This window comes from Pongo abelii, chromosome 2, assembly GCF_028885655.2.
Source record: "Pongo abelii isolate AG06213 chromosome 2, NHGRI_mPonAbe1-v2.0_pri, whole genome shotgun sequence".
NCBI lineage: Eukaryota > Metazoa > Chordata > Mammalia > Primates > Hominidae > Pongo > Pongo abelii.
The window spans coordinates 196852914-196868802 of record NC_085928.1 but is presented as its reverse complement, the minus strand read 5'-3'; the positions used below and the strand labels follow the sequence as shown (position 1 = coordinate 196868802).

At 41.5% G+C, this 15889-nt stretch overlaps 1 protein-coding gene and 1 long non-coding RNA gene across 2 annotated transcripts; one reads left to right on the top strand and one right to left on the bottom strand.

The window, feature by feature from the left end:
* The first annotated feature begins 3808 nt into the window (after window positions 1-3808).
* LOC129058359 (uncharacterized) lies at window positions 3809-13471 on the top strand. The gene is made up of 4 exons (XR_008523471.1): window positions 3809-3944; window positions 9214-11210; window positions 11470-11564; window positions 12100-13471. It is a non-coding gene; the product is annotated as an uncharacterized LOC129058359 (long non-coding RNA).
* On the bottom strand, window positions 10639-12283 carry ADIPOQ (adiponectin, C1Q and collagen domain containing). The gene is made up of 2 exons (XM_063722654.1): window positions 12070-12283; window positions 10639-11159 (listed from the first exon to the last, which is right to left on the bottom strand). The coding sequence occupies exons 1-2, from the start codon at window positions 12281-12283 to the stop codon at window positions 10639-10641; spliced, it is 735 nt and encodes a 244-aa protein (XP_063578724.1).
* Window positions 13472-15889: the final 2418 nt, after the last annotated feature.

Genomic DNA, 15889 nt, shown 5'->3' with positions numbered 1-15889 from the left:
GTGCAAGTCATTTGGGCTCTGACACCATTTTTCAAAGTACTCAGACATTTTGCTCCAACTATATACACATTGCAAACAAGTCTCATTTCTAGGCATAAACATTGCTCAAATAAATGACAGTGACATCCATATAATGAAACATTATGCATCTACATACAAATCACATTTGAAAGACATCACATTTGAAAATTATATTTTGTGGTGTAGAAAAACATTCAAGTCATTTGACAAGGCAGGGCAAACAATAGATGTTCAGGATGATTCCAATTTTTAAAAAAAATTTTTGTAGAGACAAGGTCTCCCTGTTTCTCCCAGGCTGGCGTCAAACTCCTGAACTCAAGAGATCCTCCCACCTCCCAAAGCGCTGGGATTACAGGCATGAGATTCCAATTTTTTAACAAATATATTGTGTAACCCAAGTTTACCATTCCTTTGAAAGGATCTGTTTTGTCTAAGAAGAATAATGGGACCAGGCGTGGTGGCTCATGCCTGTAATCCCAACACTTTGGGAGGTCAAAGTAGGGGGATCAACTGAGGTCAGGAGTTTAAGACCAGCCTGGCCAGCATGGTGAAATCTTGTCTTTACAAAAAATACAAAAATTAGCCGAGCGTGGTGGCACATGCCTGTAATCCCAGCTACTTGGGAGGCTGAGGCAGGAATATCAATTGAACCCAGGAGGTGGATGTTGCAGTGAGCTGAGATCATGTCACTGCACTCCAGCCTGGGCAACAGAGCGAGACTGCATCTCAAAAAAAAAAAAAAAAAAAAAGGACAGGTGTGGTGGCTCACGCCTGGAATCCCAGCATTTTGGTAGGCCAAGGTGGGTGGATCACCTGAGGTCAGGAGTTCAAGACCATCCTGGCTAACCTGGAGAAACCCTGTCTCTACTAAAAATATAAAATTGGCCAGGTGTGGTGGTGGGCACCTGTAATCCCAGCTACTCAGGAGGCTGAGGCAGGAGAATCACTTGATCCTGGGAGGCAGAGGTTGCAGTGAAGCGAGATCGTGCCATTGCACTCCAGCCTGGGCGACAGGAGCGAAACTCCATCTCAAAAAAAAAAAAGACTAATGGAAAAGCAAAAGTTCTGTCTTAGGCCAGTCGTGGTGGCTCACGCCTGTAATCACAGCACTCTGGGAGGCTGAGGCGGGTGGATCACAAGGTCAGGTGATCGAGACCATCCTGGCTAACATGGTGAAACCCCGTCTCTACTAAAAACACAAAAAGTTAGCCGGGCGTGGTGGTGGGCGCCTGTAGTCCTAGTTACTCAGGAGGCTGAGGCAGGAGAATGGCGTGAACCCAGGAGGCTGAAATCGTGCCACTGCACTCGAGCCTGGGCAACAGACCAAGACTCCGCCTCCAAAAAAAAAAAAAAGTTCTGTCTTAGGTCACTCCAAGTGACTTGCACTTACCTCTTGTAAGGGCAGTGGTTCTGCTGCAACTTTTCGCAGCTCAGCCACAGGCTACCTCTTCCCTACCACTCCTGAACCTAGTCCTCACAATTTACAGCTTCCTCTCCATGAACACTAGAGGTTGACCTAGGGCAAGCCTCACCTTGCTTGCTTGTCTTGTTCCTTTCTTATCCTTAACACCGTCACAAAAACAAACAAACAAACAAACAAAACCCTGTGTCAAAGGACTCCCCTGGTCAACGAATTTTTAGTACCTCCCGCATTCAGGTTTGCTGATTGCCTTGTAATTTTGGCCATTTTTTATAAAGCCTTGAAATTTAAAGTTTTATGTAGTCACATCTATTTATCTTTTCTTCTTTTGCTTCTTCTCTTATTTTAAACTTAGAAGGTCTCCCCTCTGATCTAGAGACTTAGTAGCCATTTTTATATACTTTTAGAGTGGTTTTTTATGGGTTCATTTTTCACCGTTAATTTAACTACTTGATCTATTTGCAATATTTTTCAAGTATATATGAGGAAGAGGCCAAGAGTGTTCCTTTTTTTCTAAATAACTAAAGTGCATAAATCTTTTTATCACATATTAAAGTTCCACATATCTTAGGGTCTAATTCTGGTCACTCTTATCTTTCATTAACCTATCTGTCTATTCTTATGCTAGGGATACTCTGTTTTGGTGGGGGGGCGGTGGGGGTTTGAAATAGTGTCTCACTCTGTTGCTCAGGCTGGAGTGCGGCAGCACATTCTCAGCTCACTGCAGCCTCCACTTCCCAGGTTCAAGCAATTGTCCTGCCTCGGCCTTCCGAGTAGCTGGGACTACAGGCATGTAGTCCCAAGCCCGGCTAATTTTTGTGTTTTTAGTAGAGACAGGGTTTCACCATGTTGGCCAGGCTGGTCTCGAACTCCTGACTTCAAGTGATCCACCCACCTCGGCCTCCCAAAGTGCTGAAATTACAGGCTTGAGCCACCGCGCCTCACCCAGGATACTCTGTTTTAACCGCTATGATTTTGTAATATGTTTTCAGTACCTAGCAAGGCTAGCTGCCTATCCCACCTAAATTACTATTTTTAAAAATTCTTACACAGTCTCACCTGTGTGCTCTTTCAAATGACCATCACAAAAGAAAAACATTAACACCCCTGAAAATTCACCAGAAGCAAAATATAAGAAAAGGGTGTAATGACAAGTCACTGACTTCAAAACATGGCTATTGAGGAAGGAAACAAAAGATTCTGCCAGAGCATGGCAAGGCTTCTAATATCACTGTAGCCTCCCACCCACCAAGACTATACTAAAAAGAAGAGGATTGGACAAATTCCTGTGAGTTCTCCTCAACCTGAGGCAAAGAAGACTCAACAGGTAAGTATCCCAAGGGAAAGTCAAGAAAAAACCTGTCAGAGTACAGACTCCTGTCAGAGTACAAACTAGCATATATCAGGATCTCTCTGGAAGAGCTGATGGTTCCTAGGGGTTACTAGGAACCTGTGGACCTAGAGGTATTTCACCATGGGAATAGGATGCATGGCCAACGAGATGGGTTAATTTGTGGTACCAAACATTTAACAGCATTTCAGAAGAGAGAGTAAAAGCCAGGTTACCCAATAAAGGCTGCACAAGCCCCAGAGTCTGCTTCTATGCTCTCTTCCCTCCGTCTCAGAAAAGTGGAAAGAGAATGAGATTTCAGCTCTTGCTCTGTAGCTGGGAGGTGAGACAGGCAAGTATCAGAGATGACAGTCATGCTCACTGTATCAGAGCAAACAAAGTCTAGAAAGACCCATGTTCAACACAAGCAAGCTGGATCAGCCAGGTATACTACAGAAAAGCAACAGCAACAAAAAGAAACAAACAGCATGCCAAGAACCCAGTCTGGGAAATATATATATATTATATGTTATATATATATATATAAATAAAATAAGTTATATATAATATGTTTTATATATATGCACACTTGCTATACATAGGTTATCTATATTTGCTATATATATGTATCTATATACCAAAATTTAGAAAAACCCACAAAACTCACCATGAACTCCTGTTTTTTGAAGACTGTGATAAAAACATGAATAAAATAAAACAAGAGGAAGTTCAAAGATAAGAGGACAAAGCAACGGAATTTCCCAGAACACTGTTAAAGTAAGAATGGTGAAAGCAAGCATCCTTGTTTTGTACCAATTTTAATGGGGATTTATTTAGTGTTTTGCTATTAATTATAATGTTGGATATTATTTACAGTTTGTTATTCTTTATCATACTAGGGAAATAGCATTCTATTTTTAAGTTACAGGTATTTTTGTTTGTTTTGTTTTGTTTTCAGATGGAGTTTCACTCTGTTGCCCAGGCTGGAGTACAATGGCATTATCTTGTCTCGCTGCAACCTCCGCCTCCCAGGTTCCAGTGATTCTCCTGCTTCAGTCTCCTGAGTAGCTGGGATTACAGGCGCCAGCCACCATGCCCGGCCAGTTTTTGTGTTTTTAGTAGAGACGGGGTTTCACCATGTTGCCCAGGCTGGTCTCGAACTCCTGACCTCAAGTAATCTATCAGCCTTGGCTGCCCAAAGTGCTGGGATTACAGGCATGAGCCACCGTGCCTGGCCTTAAGTTACAGAATTTTTTAAATAAAGAAAGATTGAGCGTTGACTTAACCTATTTCAGCTGGCATGAACAAACTATTCTGGAAGACCCTTATTTTCTTGCACCACACTACAAAGTACCTCAGGGCAGTCCTCAGAACTTGCCCACATGAAAGATGAGTGAGACATTTCATCATATTTTCTTTAAACAACCGGACTTTCTGCCACATAACAAATTGAATGACTCATTTTACAAAGGCAAGTTCTTCCATTACCGGTATTTACAGGATTGCTAACATTAAGGCTACAGGTTGTATAACTCTATCCCCCAATGTCTTGAAACTATAAAGAAAAAAAAGTCCAATGAAATTGGGGTTTATTTTTCATAACAGCATGGCTTTTGGTATCAGGCAGCTCTGGCTATGAATCTTTGCTCTACAATTTACTAGCTGCAGCTTTGAGCCAGTTAATTATCTTCTCTAAGCTTCGGTTTTCTTATCTAACAATGGGGTCAATGATATTTAATGTACAGGATGTTGTAAGGAGTAAATAAAATAATGTATTTCAAGCAGCTACTTCAAAATGATAATTATATTATTATTTCTATTTTTAAGATTATGATGTACCCAGTACAAAATAGAGAATAAATATTTACTGAATAAATCAATGATCTTTGTAAAGAATTCAAAGATGAAATACACAGTCTCTGTCCACAAGGGATTTCTAAGCTAGGAAGTTAATTGCTAATAAAAAATTGTAAGTGAAGCTAGGCTTTTAGGTTTGATCTTCTGGGGGCCTAATGACTTGACTCTATTATCATGTTGCCAAGTCTTCTCCCTAACTAAGCCTGAGCTTGGTGCCTGGGCACAGTCACAGTATAATTTCCAACCCTGTGTACTTTTTATTTTTATTTATTTATTTATTTATTTCTTTTGAGGCAGAGTCTTGCTCTGTCACCCAGGCCAGAGTGCAGTGGCACTATCTTGGCTCACTGCAACGTCTGTCTCCCAGGTTCAAGTGATTCTCCTGCCTCAGCCTCTCAAGTAGCTGGGATTACAGGTGCATGCCACCACAACCAGCTGATTTTTGTATTTTTAATTTCACCATGTTGGTCAGGCAGGTCTCGAACTCCTGACCTCAAGTGATCTGCCCACCTTGGTCTCCCAAAGTGCTGGGATTACAGGCATGAGCCACTGCACTCGGCCCCCTGTGTACTTTTTAGATGTACATAAAAGAAATAAATTCAAGCTAACTTACATTAAAAGGAGAGATGGCATAAGAATACAGGAACTGGTGTCTTATGGCACCCGTGGGTTGGGATACGGTTAAATCTCAGGAAGGACAGAACCAAAAAGTAGAAAGCATCCAAGATCTCTCTCTCTCTCTCTTTGACTTTCAATTCTGTTTCTCTCAAATCCTCTACCTTTCTCACAGCTGGGCCTCTTCTTCTTCTACACCGCAAGGCAGAAGGACCCATGAATCCTGAATCTGCATGTTTTACATCCATCCTAATTCATATTCCTGGAGGAATCTGGTCAGCCCAGTATCTTAGCCCATTTTGTGCTGCTATAGCAGAATACCACAGACTGGGTAATTTATAAAGAACAGAAATTTGTTGGCTCACAGTTCTGAGGGCCAGAAAATCCAGTGGCTCAGACTTATAATCTCAGCCCTTTGGGAAGCCAAGGAAGGAGGACTACTTGAGCCCAGAAGTTTGAGACCAGCCTTGGCAACATAGCAACACCCTAATCTCAAAAATAAAAATAAAAAAATGTCTGCAGAAAATGTCCTAAATTTGCTGGAAGACCTATATTTATAGATTCAAGAAGCTTAATGAACCCTAAAATAGGTGAAAGTTGAAAACACCCAGACACATCATAATCAAACTATTGAAAATCAGAGGTAAAGAAAGCATCTTGAAAGCAGCTGGAAGAAAAAATGATAAATTACACATAAGGGAAAACTATGACTGCAGGTTTCTCATCTGAAACCACAGAGCCTTTGAGATAAACGGGGGAAAAAAAAAAAAATATATATATATATACACACACACCATGGGTCCCAGAAGACAGAGACATCTTTAATGCGCTGAAAAAACTGAACTAAATAAAATAAACTGCTAAAGAAAGCATTATCAACTCAGAATTCTATATCCAGCAAAAATATATTCCAGGAAAGCAGAAAAGATGAAGGCATTCTCGGATGAAGAAAAACTAAGAAAATTCATCGTCAACAGACTTGCTTTAAAATAAATGCTAAATAAAGTTTTTCAGGTTGAGGAGAAATCACACCAGAGAGAAACATAGAACATTAGAAATTAATAAAGAACAAAACAAACGATGAATATCTGAATAAGTATTTTTCTACTCTTAAATTCTTTAAAATATATATATGACTGTTGAATGCAAAAATCATAACATTGTCTATAATGTTTCAATGTGTATAGATGTAATACATATGACAACTATAACATAAAAGAAAATGGATAGAGGAACTACTACGATTATAAGCCTTCTACAGTTTACTGGAAGTGGCAAAATATTAACTCTATGTATACTGTGAAAAGTTAAGTACAATGTAATCCCTCAAGCAACCACTAAAAAATACCACAAAGAGATATAGGCAAAAACCCAATAAATAAATTAAGATAAAATATTATGAAATATTTAAATAATCCAAAAGAATTCCGGAAAGAGAATAAAACAGAAGTGGTGAATAGCAAACAAATAAAATGGTCATCCATCTTAAATTCAACAATTTTATTAAATATAAATTGTCTAAACACCAATTAAAAGACAGATATTTTTAGACTGGATAAAAATGATACCCAACTACATGCAGTCTATAATAAACACATTTTAAATACAATAATATAGATATATTTAAAGTAACATGATGGAAAAAAATATACCATGAAAACACTAATCAAAAGAAAGTTGACCGAGCATGATGGCTCATGCCTGTAATCCCAGCACTTTGGGAGCCCGAGGCAGGTGGATCACAAAGTCAGGAGTCTGAAACCAGCCTGACCAATATGGTGAAACCCCGTCTCTATGAAAAATACAAAAATTAGCCGGGTGCAGTGGCATGCGCCTGTAGTTCCAGCTACTTGGGAGGCTGAGGCAGGAGAATTGCTCACGGCAGAGGTAGCAGTGAGCCAAGATCATGCCACTGAACTCCAGCCTGGGCCACAGAACGAGACTCTGTCAAAAAAAAGAAAGAAAGAGAGAGAGAGAGAAAGAAAGAAAGAGAGAGAGAGAGAAAAAGAAAGAAAGAAGGAAGAGAAAGAAAGAAAGAAAGAAGGAAGGAAGGAAGGAAGGAAGGAAGGAAGGAAGGAGGGAAGGAAGGAAGGAAGGAAAGAGAGAGAGAAAGAAAGAGAAAGAAAGAAAGAAGGAAGGAAGGAAAGAGAGAGGGAGAGAGGGAAAGAGAGAGGGAGAGAGAGAAAGAAAGGAAGGAAGAAAGAAAAGGAAGTTGAGTGCCTATGGTATTTTTAGACAAAGTAGACTTCAGAGCACAGAAAATTATCACAGATAAAGAAGGACATTACATAATGATAAGAGAGTAAATGCACCAAGAAGACATAATACTAAATGTGTATATATCTAATAATAGAGCGCTAAAATATATGAAGCAAAAGCTGACAGAACTAAAGAGAATTGGACAAATCCACAATTATACTTCAAAGCATCACAGGACCATTAATCCTGAAATCTTGACCTCAGTTTCTCTCAGGCCTCTTTTGGCCTCAGTTGACTCTTTCCGTGCCTCTGTTTCCACAAAGGAATAACCCTGCCCCAGAGAATTTAGGGTAACTGTGAAAGCGTGTTCTGTGAGGAGCCCACCCCAACCAGATGTGAGACTGTGAGCATGGCCAGACTTTAGCTACTTGCTGAAATTTTAGAGAAAATCAATAAGAATTTTCCAGCTATGTCTCTCTGGGAAACTCAAGAAAGCTCAAACACAGCATTAAGAGTTTGTTGTGGACAGGTATTATTTTGCATCTATCATCCATTCTCCTACTTCTGATAACAGTGTCCCAATTTCGCCTTAGGGAAAATACCTCTACATACCCCTAGCTTAAGCTGCAATTAAGTCAATATGAATATTTCATCTTCCTGACTCAGTGATTGGTCAGAAACAGGCACACAACTCAGCTAGAGCAATGAGATGCAAGGTTATACTTGCTGGGGCATCTGGGAAACAGAGCTTCCTCTCTCCTCTTTGGGCATCACCAGAAAACATGATGTCCATTTAGCCAGATGGTGTGGTGTGGGGATACGAGAGCTGGGCAGGCCACAGTCTTTTTGATATCAGGAGGGAAACCCTAGAACTACACTGTGTAGCGCCTGAGGGTAAAGCCTTCGCTGCGGAAGGCAGAACAGAAGGACATACAGAAAAGGGTCTTGATTGTTTTGAGCTTTGGTTCAAACCTTATCTAAAGACAGAACAACTCTGGTAATTTCTATTATGCAAAGGAATAAATGTTTCCATTTTTCCTTTATTTTTCTTGCTTACAGTAGTTTGCATAATATTTTGGGTTTTCTGTTGTGAATGACATTCACAACATAGAGTTCTGACTAACACAAGGCTTACTCTCCCCTCTTCATCCCTCTCTAAACCTCATATCTATCTTTCTCAAAAAATAACAACAAAAGTGGAGGTGGGCAGATCACAAGGTCAGGAGCTCGAGACCAGCCTGGCCAATATGGTGAAACCCCGTCTCTACTAAAAATACAAAAATTAGCCTGGCATGGTGGCAGGCACCTGTGGCCCCAGCTACTCAGGAGGCTGAGGCAGGAGAATCGCTTGAACCTGGGAGGCAAAGTTTGCAGTAAGCTGAGATTGTGCCACTGCACTCTAGCCTGGCAACAGAGCAAAACTCCATATTAAAAAAAAAAAAGACGAAGTTTTATATGTGAAAAAAATAATACTTAATGATTAGCAATACACATATAAGAGAGAATTATTCAGAATTTAAAACTGTAAGCAAAAAATGGGTTTTTTAATTTATATATTGATAGAGAATGCTATTTACTCTGTTTTTGCTAAAATCTTTGAAGAACATCACCGGAGTTATTGTCTCCTGAGAGAATGTTTACCACCATCAATTACCTCAACCTGTAATTCTTAAAGAACAAGAATAAATTCAGGAGGCCCAGTCTTCCCTGACCCTGTTGGTACTCAAGGAAACAATGGCTTCAGAATTTCTCCATGGGTTTTGCATTTCAGGCTCAAGCTACCTTCTTGATGGAAAATTCTTTAAGTGTTCTGAAAAATCACAGTCATCCCTAACTTCAGTGGAAAAGATTCATATTGTCCAGCTGAACAAGGATTGATACTTAAAACCAAGGATTTCCTAAAATGAAAATGTTTCTGTGGATAAAGCTGGTTACATGCAGAGATTGGAATGGAGTTAATTCTGGGTAGATATGGGATTCAAGAGATTGGTCTTCATGAGGCATTTATCAAGGATCTGCAAGGGATTCAGAGGTGAAGGAAGCACAGTCCTTCCTGGGCAGTTGCCTCTAGCCTGGTGAGAGGTGTTCCTCACACCCAGGACTCTCATCCATGGCAAGAAAAATTGAGATATCGACTGGGCATGGTGGCTCACGCCTGTAATCCCAGCACTTTGGGAGGTCGAGGCGGGTGGATCACCTAGACCAGGAATTCGAGACCAGCCTGGCCAACATGACAAAACCCCATTTCTACTAAAAATACAAAAATTAGCCATGTGTGGTGGAATGCGCCTGAAGTCTCAGCTACTCGGGAGGCTGAGGCACAATAATTGCTTGGACCCAGGAGAAGGAGGCTGCAGTGAGCCAAGATCGTGTCACTGTACTCCAGCCTGGGTGACAGAGTAAGACTCCATCTCAAAAAATAAAAATAAATTTAAAAAAAGGTGGATATTACATCAGAGAAGTTCCTGGCCAGCTGGCCTTGAGGAACAGGGATGCGTTCAGCACTTAGAGACGGAGTTCGCTTTCCCAGCTGGAGGGAAGCATGAGAAGGGACATAGGTAAGAGGAAGTAGAGTAGTGCAGGGGCCATTGAGTAGTAGTCCTTCCAAGACAGGACTTCATTATAGAGCCACTTTCTCTGAGGGAGCTCTGCTTAGGAGGAGGTTTTAATTCATGAGGAAGGCAAATTCAATGACTCTCAGGTGAGGCGGGCAACAGACACCTACCAACACTCCAAAGAGAACATGTACTTCTATAAAAGGGCACAGTCTAGCGAACAAAGTCCACAGCTCTGGGTTTGATTTCTAGCACTGTCACTTAATACTTGTGTGACCTTAGACATTCACTTAACTCTCTCAGCCTCAGGATACAATATGTAAAAACAGGAGAAAGCTTGTTCCCTGTGCCTTATAGGATTGATATGAGCTTCAGGAGAGACAGTGGGCACAAAATAGCATTGTCAACTACTTCTTTCTAGTCAGTTATCTGGTCATGTTTGTGAAGCTCCCCAGGACTGGGAACATAGCATATGATTTTTGTAAAGTTACTTGATGAATGAATGAATAAATGAATGAGTAAGTGAGTGAATAATATCTAAAAGCCTCCAACTAAATAATAATCAACTTCCTAACTGTACTGAAAGCCTTTAATTGACTTTGGGGCTGTTTGGCCTGGAAGAGGCTCTGAGTTAGTGGTGATCAGTTGGTGTCATGGTAGAGAAGAAAGCCTGTGAAGGTGGAGTCATTGTCATTATCAGCATAGAGTCCATTACGCTCTCCTTCCCCATACACCTGGAGCCAGACTTGGTCGCCCACCTCCAGATGCAGGAGCACAGAGCCGGAGGCCTGGTCCACATTATTTTCCTGGTACTGATCATAGGTGAAGAGCATAGCCTTGTCCTTCTTGAAGAGGCTGACCTTCACATCTTTCATATAGACTGTGATGTGGTAGGCAAAGTAGTACAGCCCAGGAATGTTGCAGTGGAATTTACCAGTGGAGCCATCATAGTGGTTTTGCTGATTGTAGAAGATCTTGGTAAAGCGAATGGGCATGTTGGGGACAGTAACGTAAGTCTCCAATCCCACACTGAATGCTGAGCGGTATACATAGGCACCTTCTCCAGGTTCTCCTTTCCTGCCTTGGATTCCCGGAAAGCCTCGGGGACCTTCAGCCCCGGGTACTCCAGTTTCACCGATGTCTCCCTTAGGACCAATAAGACCTAAGGAATGAGAAGACCTCAGTGACTACAAAGAACAGAACTCCTGCCTAGGTTGGTTACAACCTAAATTACCATCCTGTGGCTCCCACTCACAACCCTCTTGACTTATAGAGCAAGAAACCAATAAGAGCTCCCAAAAGGAGAGAGGTGTTACCTCCTCCTTCTATGTCTCCCACAGACAGGGAGCCTCCCATAAATTCAACTCCATCTTTATCTCCTATAGGTCTCTATCATAGACCCTCCACCCTGCCAGCCCTTTATGTGCTGGCACCATCAACCCTGGTTTTGCAATTCTACCGCCTCCATCTAGGATGTCTCTCCTCCTCTATTCTGCCTACCCATCATTCAAGGCCTAGCTGAAGCTCTGCCTCCTCCTTGAAGCTTTCATTCTTCATCAGATCCACGGTGAGTACATTTTCTCTATGCTCCATACTTTGAATACTTGTTCACATTCAGTTTGACATTTTTAGAGTAGACTTTCTTGTAGTAACCACCAACAGAGCCTTGCACATTAGACATCTTACCTAGATCAAGAGTTCCCCAAAGGCAGGACTGTGCCCTTCGGGGGGTGTGCAGTAAATGTGGTTGAATGCCACTGGATGAAATGGAAGTTAAGCAGACAGAAAGAGGAATCAGAATATGAATGTATTGGGAATAGGGATGAGGGTGAAGATGGGAAAGGGGATGGAAAAGGAGATGCAGATGCAGCAAAGCCAAAGTCCTGGTTATAGAGGCACCACCTATTCTCATCCTTGGAAGACCAACCCCAGATCACTTCAGGTTGCTTATGGTTAACATAAAAAAGCCTTGCTTTCTCCCTGTGTCTAGGCCTTAGTTATTAATGAATGCCTTCATATAGTTTATATCAGTCTAGGAGGTCTGTGATGAAAGAGGGCAGAAACATTCTTACCTGGATCTCCTTTCTCACCCTTCTCGCCAGGGATGCCATCTCTGCCATCACGGCCTGGGGCCCCATTATGGCCTGGATGCCCTGGGATGCCCGCCATCCAACCTGTGCAGGCCCCCTTGGGCAGAGGAAGCAGGACTCTGGGCCCTTGAGTCGTGGTTTCCTGGCCATGACTGGGCAGAGCTAATAGCAGTAGAATAGCTCCCAGCAACAGCATCCTGAGCCCTGGAATCCATATGTGCACGGTCAGCCATGGAGAGACAGACCCCACACAGCACACCCAGTTGGGACCTACAAACGGCTCCGTCCATCTCAGCAGAGCCCACTTCTAGGAGCTGCTTTCTCAGTATTCAACTCTTCCAGGAAGACTTTTCTGAATATTGCAACCCACCTTGATCTCCTTCTGCCCTGAAATTTGTAATACTTAGCATTACTCCCTGTGTGTAGTCTCCTTTCCTCACCAAGATTATGAATTCAGTGATTGCACAGATGACACTCCTCTAATTTTCCCATATCTGAGCACAGGACCAAGCACAGGGAAAGCTCCAAGAGTCGACTTGCCAAGAATCCATCCTTGGGTTTCCCAAGTACGATGACACAGATCGCTCCATTCAATGCTAACCAGCTTCTCTCCTCTGGCTCCTTTCTTCCTTTTCTTTCCCCCCTTTTCTCTCATTTTCTGTGTCTATTCCTCCTTCTTACTCTCTCATTCTCTTTCTTCCTCTACCCCTCTCCTGGGGCACATGTTTGATTATTTGTTATATTACATTTGCACACATGCACACACACACACACACACATAGAGAGAGAGAGAGAGAGAAAGAGAGAGAGAGAGGGAGGGAGAGACTCACCTTGAATTAAGCAGACAACAAGAGACACATCATCCCATGAACATATCCACTGGCCCTTTGTTTGCCTGGGCCATCTTTAGCTGCCCCTCCTCCCTTGTCTAATCTCTATTCAGCTTTCAGGACCCAGTTTGGACGTCATCTCTTTCAAGAAGTCCTCCTTGTTCTCCATCTCACTCCTTGGCTGGTTCTTTCCCCTCTGTGTTTCTCTAGTGCCCTGGTAATATGGTTTGGGTCTGTGTCCCCACCCAAATATCACGTCGACACGTGTTGGAGAAGGGGCCTGGTAGGAGTTGACTGAATCATGGAGGCAGACTTCCCCCTTGCTGTTCTCATGATAGTAGGTGAATTCTCACAATATCTGGTTGAAAGTGTGTAGCACTTCCCGTATATTCTCTCTCTCTCTCTTTCTCTCTCTCTCCTGCCGCTGTGTGATGTGCTTGCTTCCCCTTCGCTCTTTTTTCCTCCATGATTGTAAGTTTTCTGAGGCCTCCCCAGCCATGCCTCCTGTACAGCCTGTGGAACTGTGAGTCAATTAAACCTCTTTTCTTTATAAATTACCCAGTCTCAAGTAGTTTTTTACAGCAGTGTGAGAATGGATTATACACCTGGCTTAGCTCTATTATTGCACTCTGCTGTAATTTCTGTTTTGCTCACCCACTTCTCCATTAAACAGCAAGTACCAGGGGACAAAGACTAACACACTAATAGCAGAATAGGGACTAAATAAGTACTTTTATAATGAGGAAAAGAAATCATGAGAGAGCCAGATAAAGGAAGGGAAGGAGGAAGGAAAAGAAGAAAGGAAGATAAAAAGGAAGAGTGGAAGAGGGAAGGAAGGAGGGAGGGGGGAACGTATTTGAAATATGTATTCTGGAGCCCTAGCAAAGAGCTCAAGTGGCACAGGTAGTCAAAAGCCTCCCTGTCTCAAAATCATTCTTTGATATCCCCCTCCCAGAAAAGGGCCCAATACAGGTATAGGGACTTTTATCCCCTCTCAGATTCTGCCTCTGATCTTAGGGGGATCTTAGGCCCCCACCTCTGATTGCTGAGGTCTTAGTCTTCCCACACTCACCAAGGAGTTGTGAGAAAGCATCTCACAGAGAGAAATAGGTCCTAGGATCCTGGATTAGAGGCATCACTAAGACCCTCTGTGGGTTAATGTGGTTAATCCCAAGAATCTGATTCTAAACAAAGCGTAGTCCATGTACTTTATTTTACCTTAAAGATTCACTATTTTTCATCAGTCTGCTTGTTTCGTCTAGATTATATGAAGTCTCCAGAATTAGGTTTGTCTTCAGGACAACTGAAGTTTTGTTGAAGATAAACCTACTCCTCTGTGAGGGATGGAAGAAAGACCGTGATTGGCAATCTCACCCCAAAAACATGGGCCTGGTATCTGGAATCCCACTCCTATGCCCCATCACCTGGGGCTCTATACTGCCCTCTTCACGTGGCACAACCCACTCATCTTTCATCTTTATCATGTATATGAAATAAACTTTGTATATACATATAAACTATATGTATATATTACATATACAGTTCATTAAAAATAATAGTTATATAGTTCTTTGGACATGACAGAAAAGAAAACAATCCTCAACTCCAAGAATGTCTCTGTTTATTTTTAAACATAGTGGAAATCATACTTTATGTAAAACTTTATTCCTCTATTTTGTCTTTGGCATTTTCTAGTTTTTATAATCACTATTTTTAATGTCTCAGAGTGAGTGCTAGTCTAGTAAGTGGATATAATCAATATGTATTTGACCATTTATATTTCATCAAACTTTTAGCATATTTTCATTTTAAAATATTATTTTATATTCTGTAAGAAATTATACTTTGATTTTTAAATAATATTTTAAATATCCTTAGGTATGTAGCTTTCCCCAGGATTATTATTCTGTTATGGCAGATTCCCAGAAGTAAATTACTGGACCAAAAGGTATGTACATTTTTAAGTCTCCTGATACGTATCCTCACATGGCAGCATATGTTATACTGCCAACCAGTAGTACATTAGTGTGTGTATAAAAGGGTATCCCTTAACTACCCTCATCAGCTTTGGGTATTATAAAAAACATTTGTGTGTTGTCAGTTTAGTGAGCAAAAGAAATAATGGTACCCCACTGTTCTAGTTTGCTTCTTTTTTTTTTTTTTTTTTTTTTTTTTGAGAGAGGATTTCACTCTGTCACTCAGGCTGGAGTGCAGTGGCACAATCTCAGCTCACTACAGCCTCCATCTCCCAGGTTCAAGCGATTCTCATGCCTTAGCCTCCCAAGTAGCTGAGATTACAGGCATGCACCACCACACGTGGCTAATTTTTGCATTTTTTAGTAGAGACGGGGTTTCACCATGTTGGCCAGGCTAGTCTCAAACTCCTGACCTCAGGTGATCCGCCTGCCTTGGGCTCCCAAAGTCCTGGGATGAAAAGCATGATCCACCACGCCCAGTCCTTGCCTCTAAGTGTTAAATAGTTCTTATTCATGCTAAGATTTAGTAAGTATTCAATTTTCTTCTGTTTTTTTTTCTATTGTTTGGTATAGTTAAAATTTCACTTTTTAATGTAGCTCTGATTTTTTGTTTTGATGTAAGCTATGACCTAAGGTACTCAAATGATTTCTCCCCACTTGAAGACTAGCTGTTACAACACCTTTAATTGCATTAATTTTTTCTCTCACTATAGATCTGATGCATCATTTATCAAATATCAAGTTCTAATATGATCTTATATGTAAAGTAACCATTGAGAATGAAATGGCAGACAGAGAGAAGAGAGACAGAAACAGCAACAGAAACAGGTGCAATCAGACTCAGGTGCTGCCCCTTTAGGTGTCATGAATCTTTATTTAAGACCCATTACCATCATTTATATGTACATTTGTCGCCCTCTACTGAATTTGAAGAATTCAGGAGATTGTTCTCGATAGCTGCTGGAAATAAAATGAGAAACAGCTTAGGTTTGACTA

Excerpts from the sequence above, each read along its gene's own strand:
- ADIPOQ (XM_063722654.1), bottom strand. The coding sequence starts at position 12,283 with ATGCTGTTGCTGGGAGCTATTCTACTGCTATTAGCTCTGCCCAGTCAT. Across the intron at positions 11,160-12,069 it reads GGGTGAGAAAGGAGATCCAG|GTCTTATTGGTCCTAAGGGA; the intron begins GTAAGAATGTTT and ends CTCATTCCTTAG.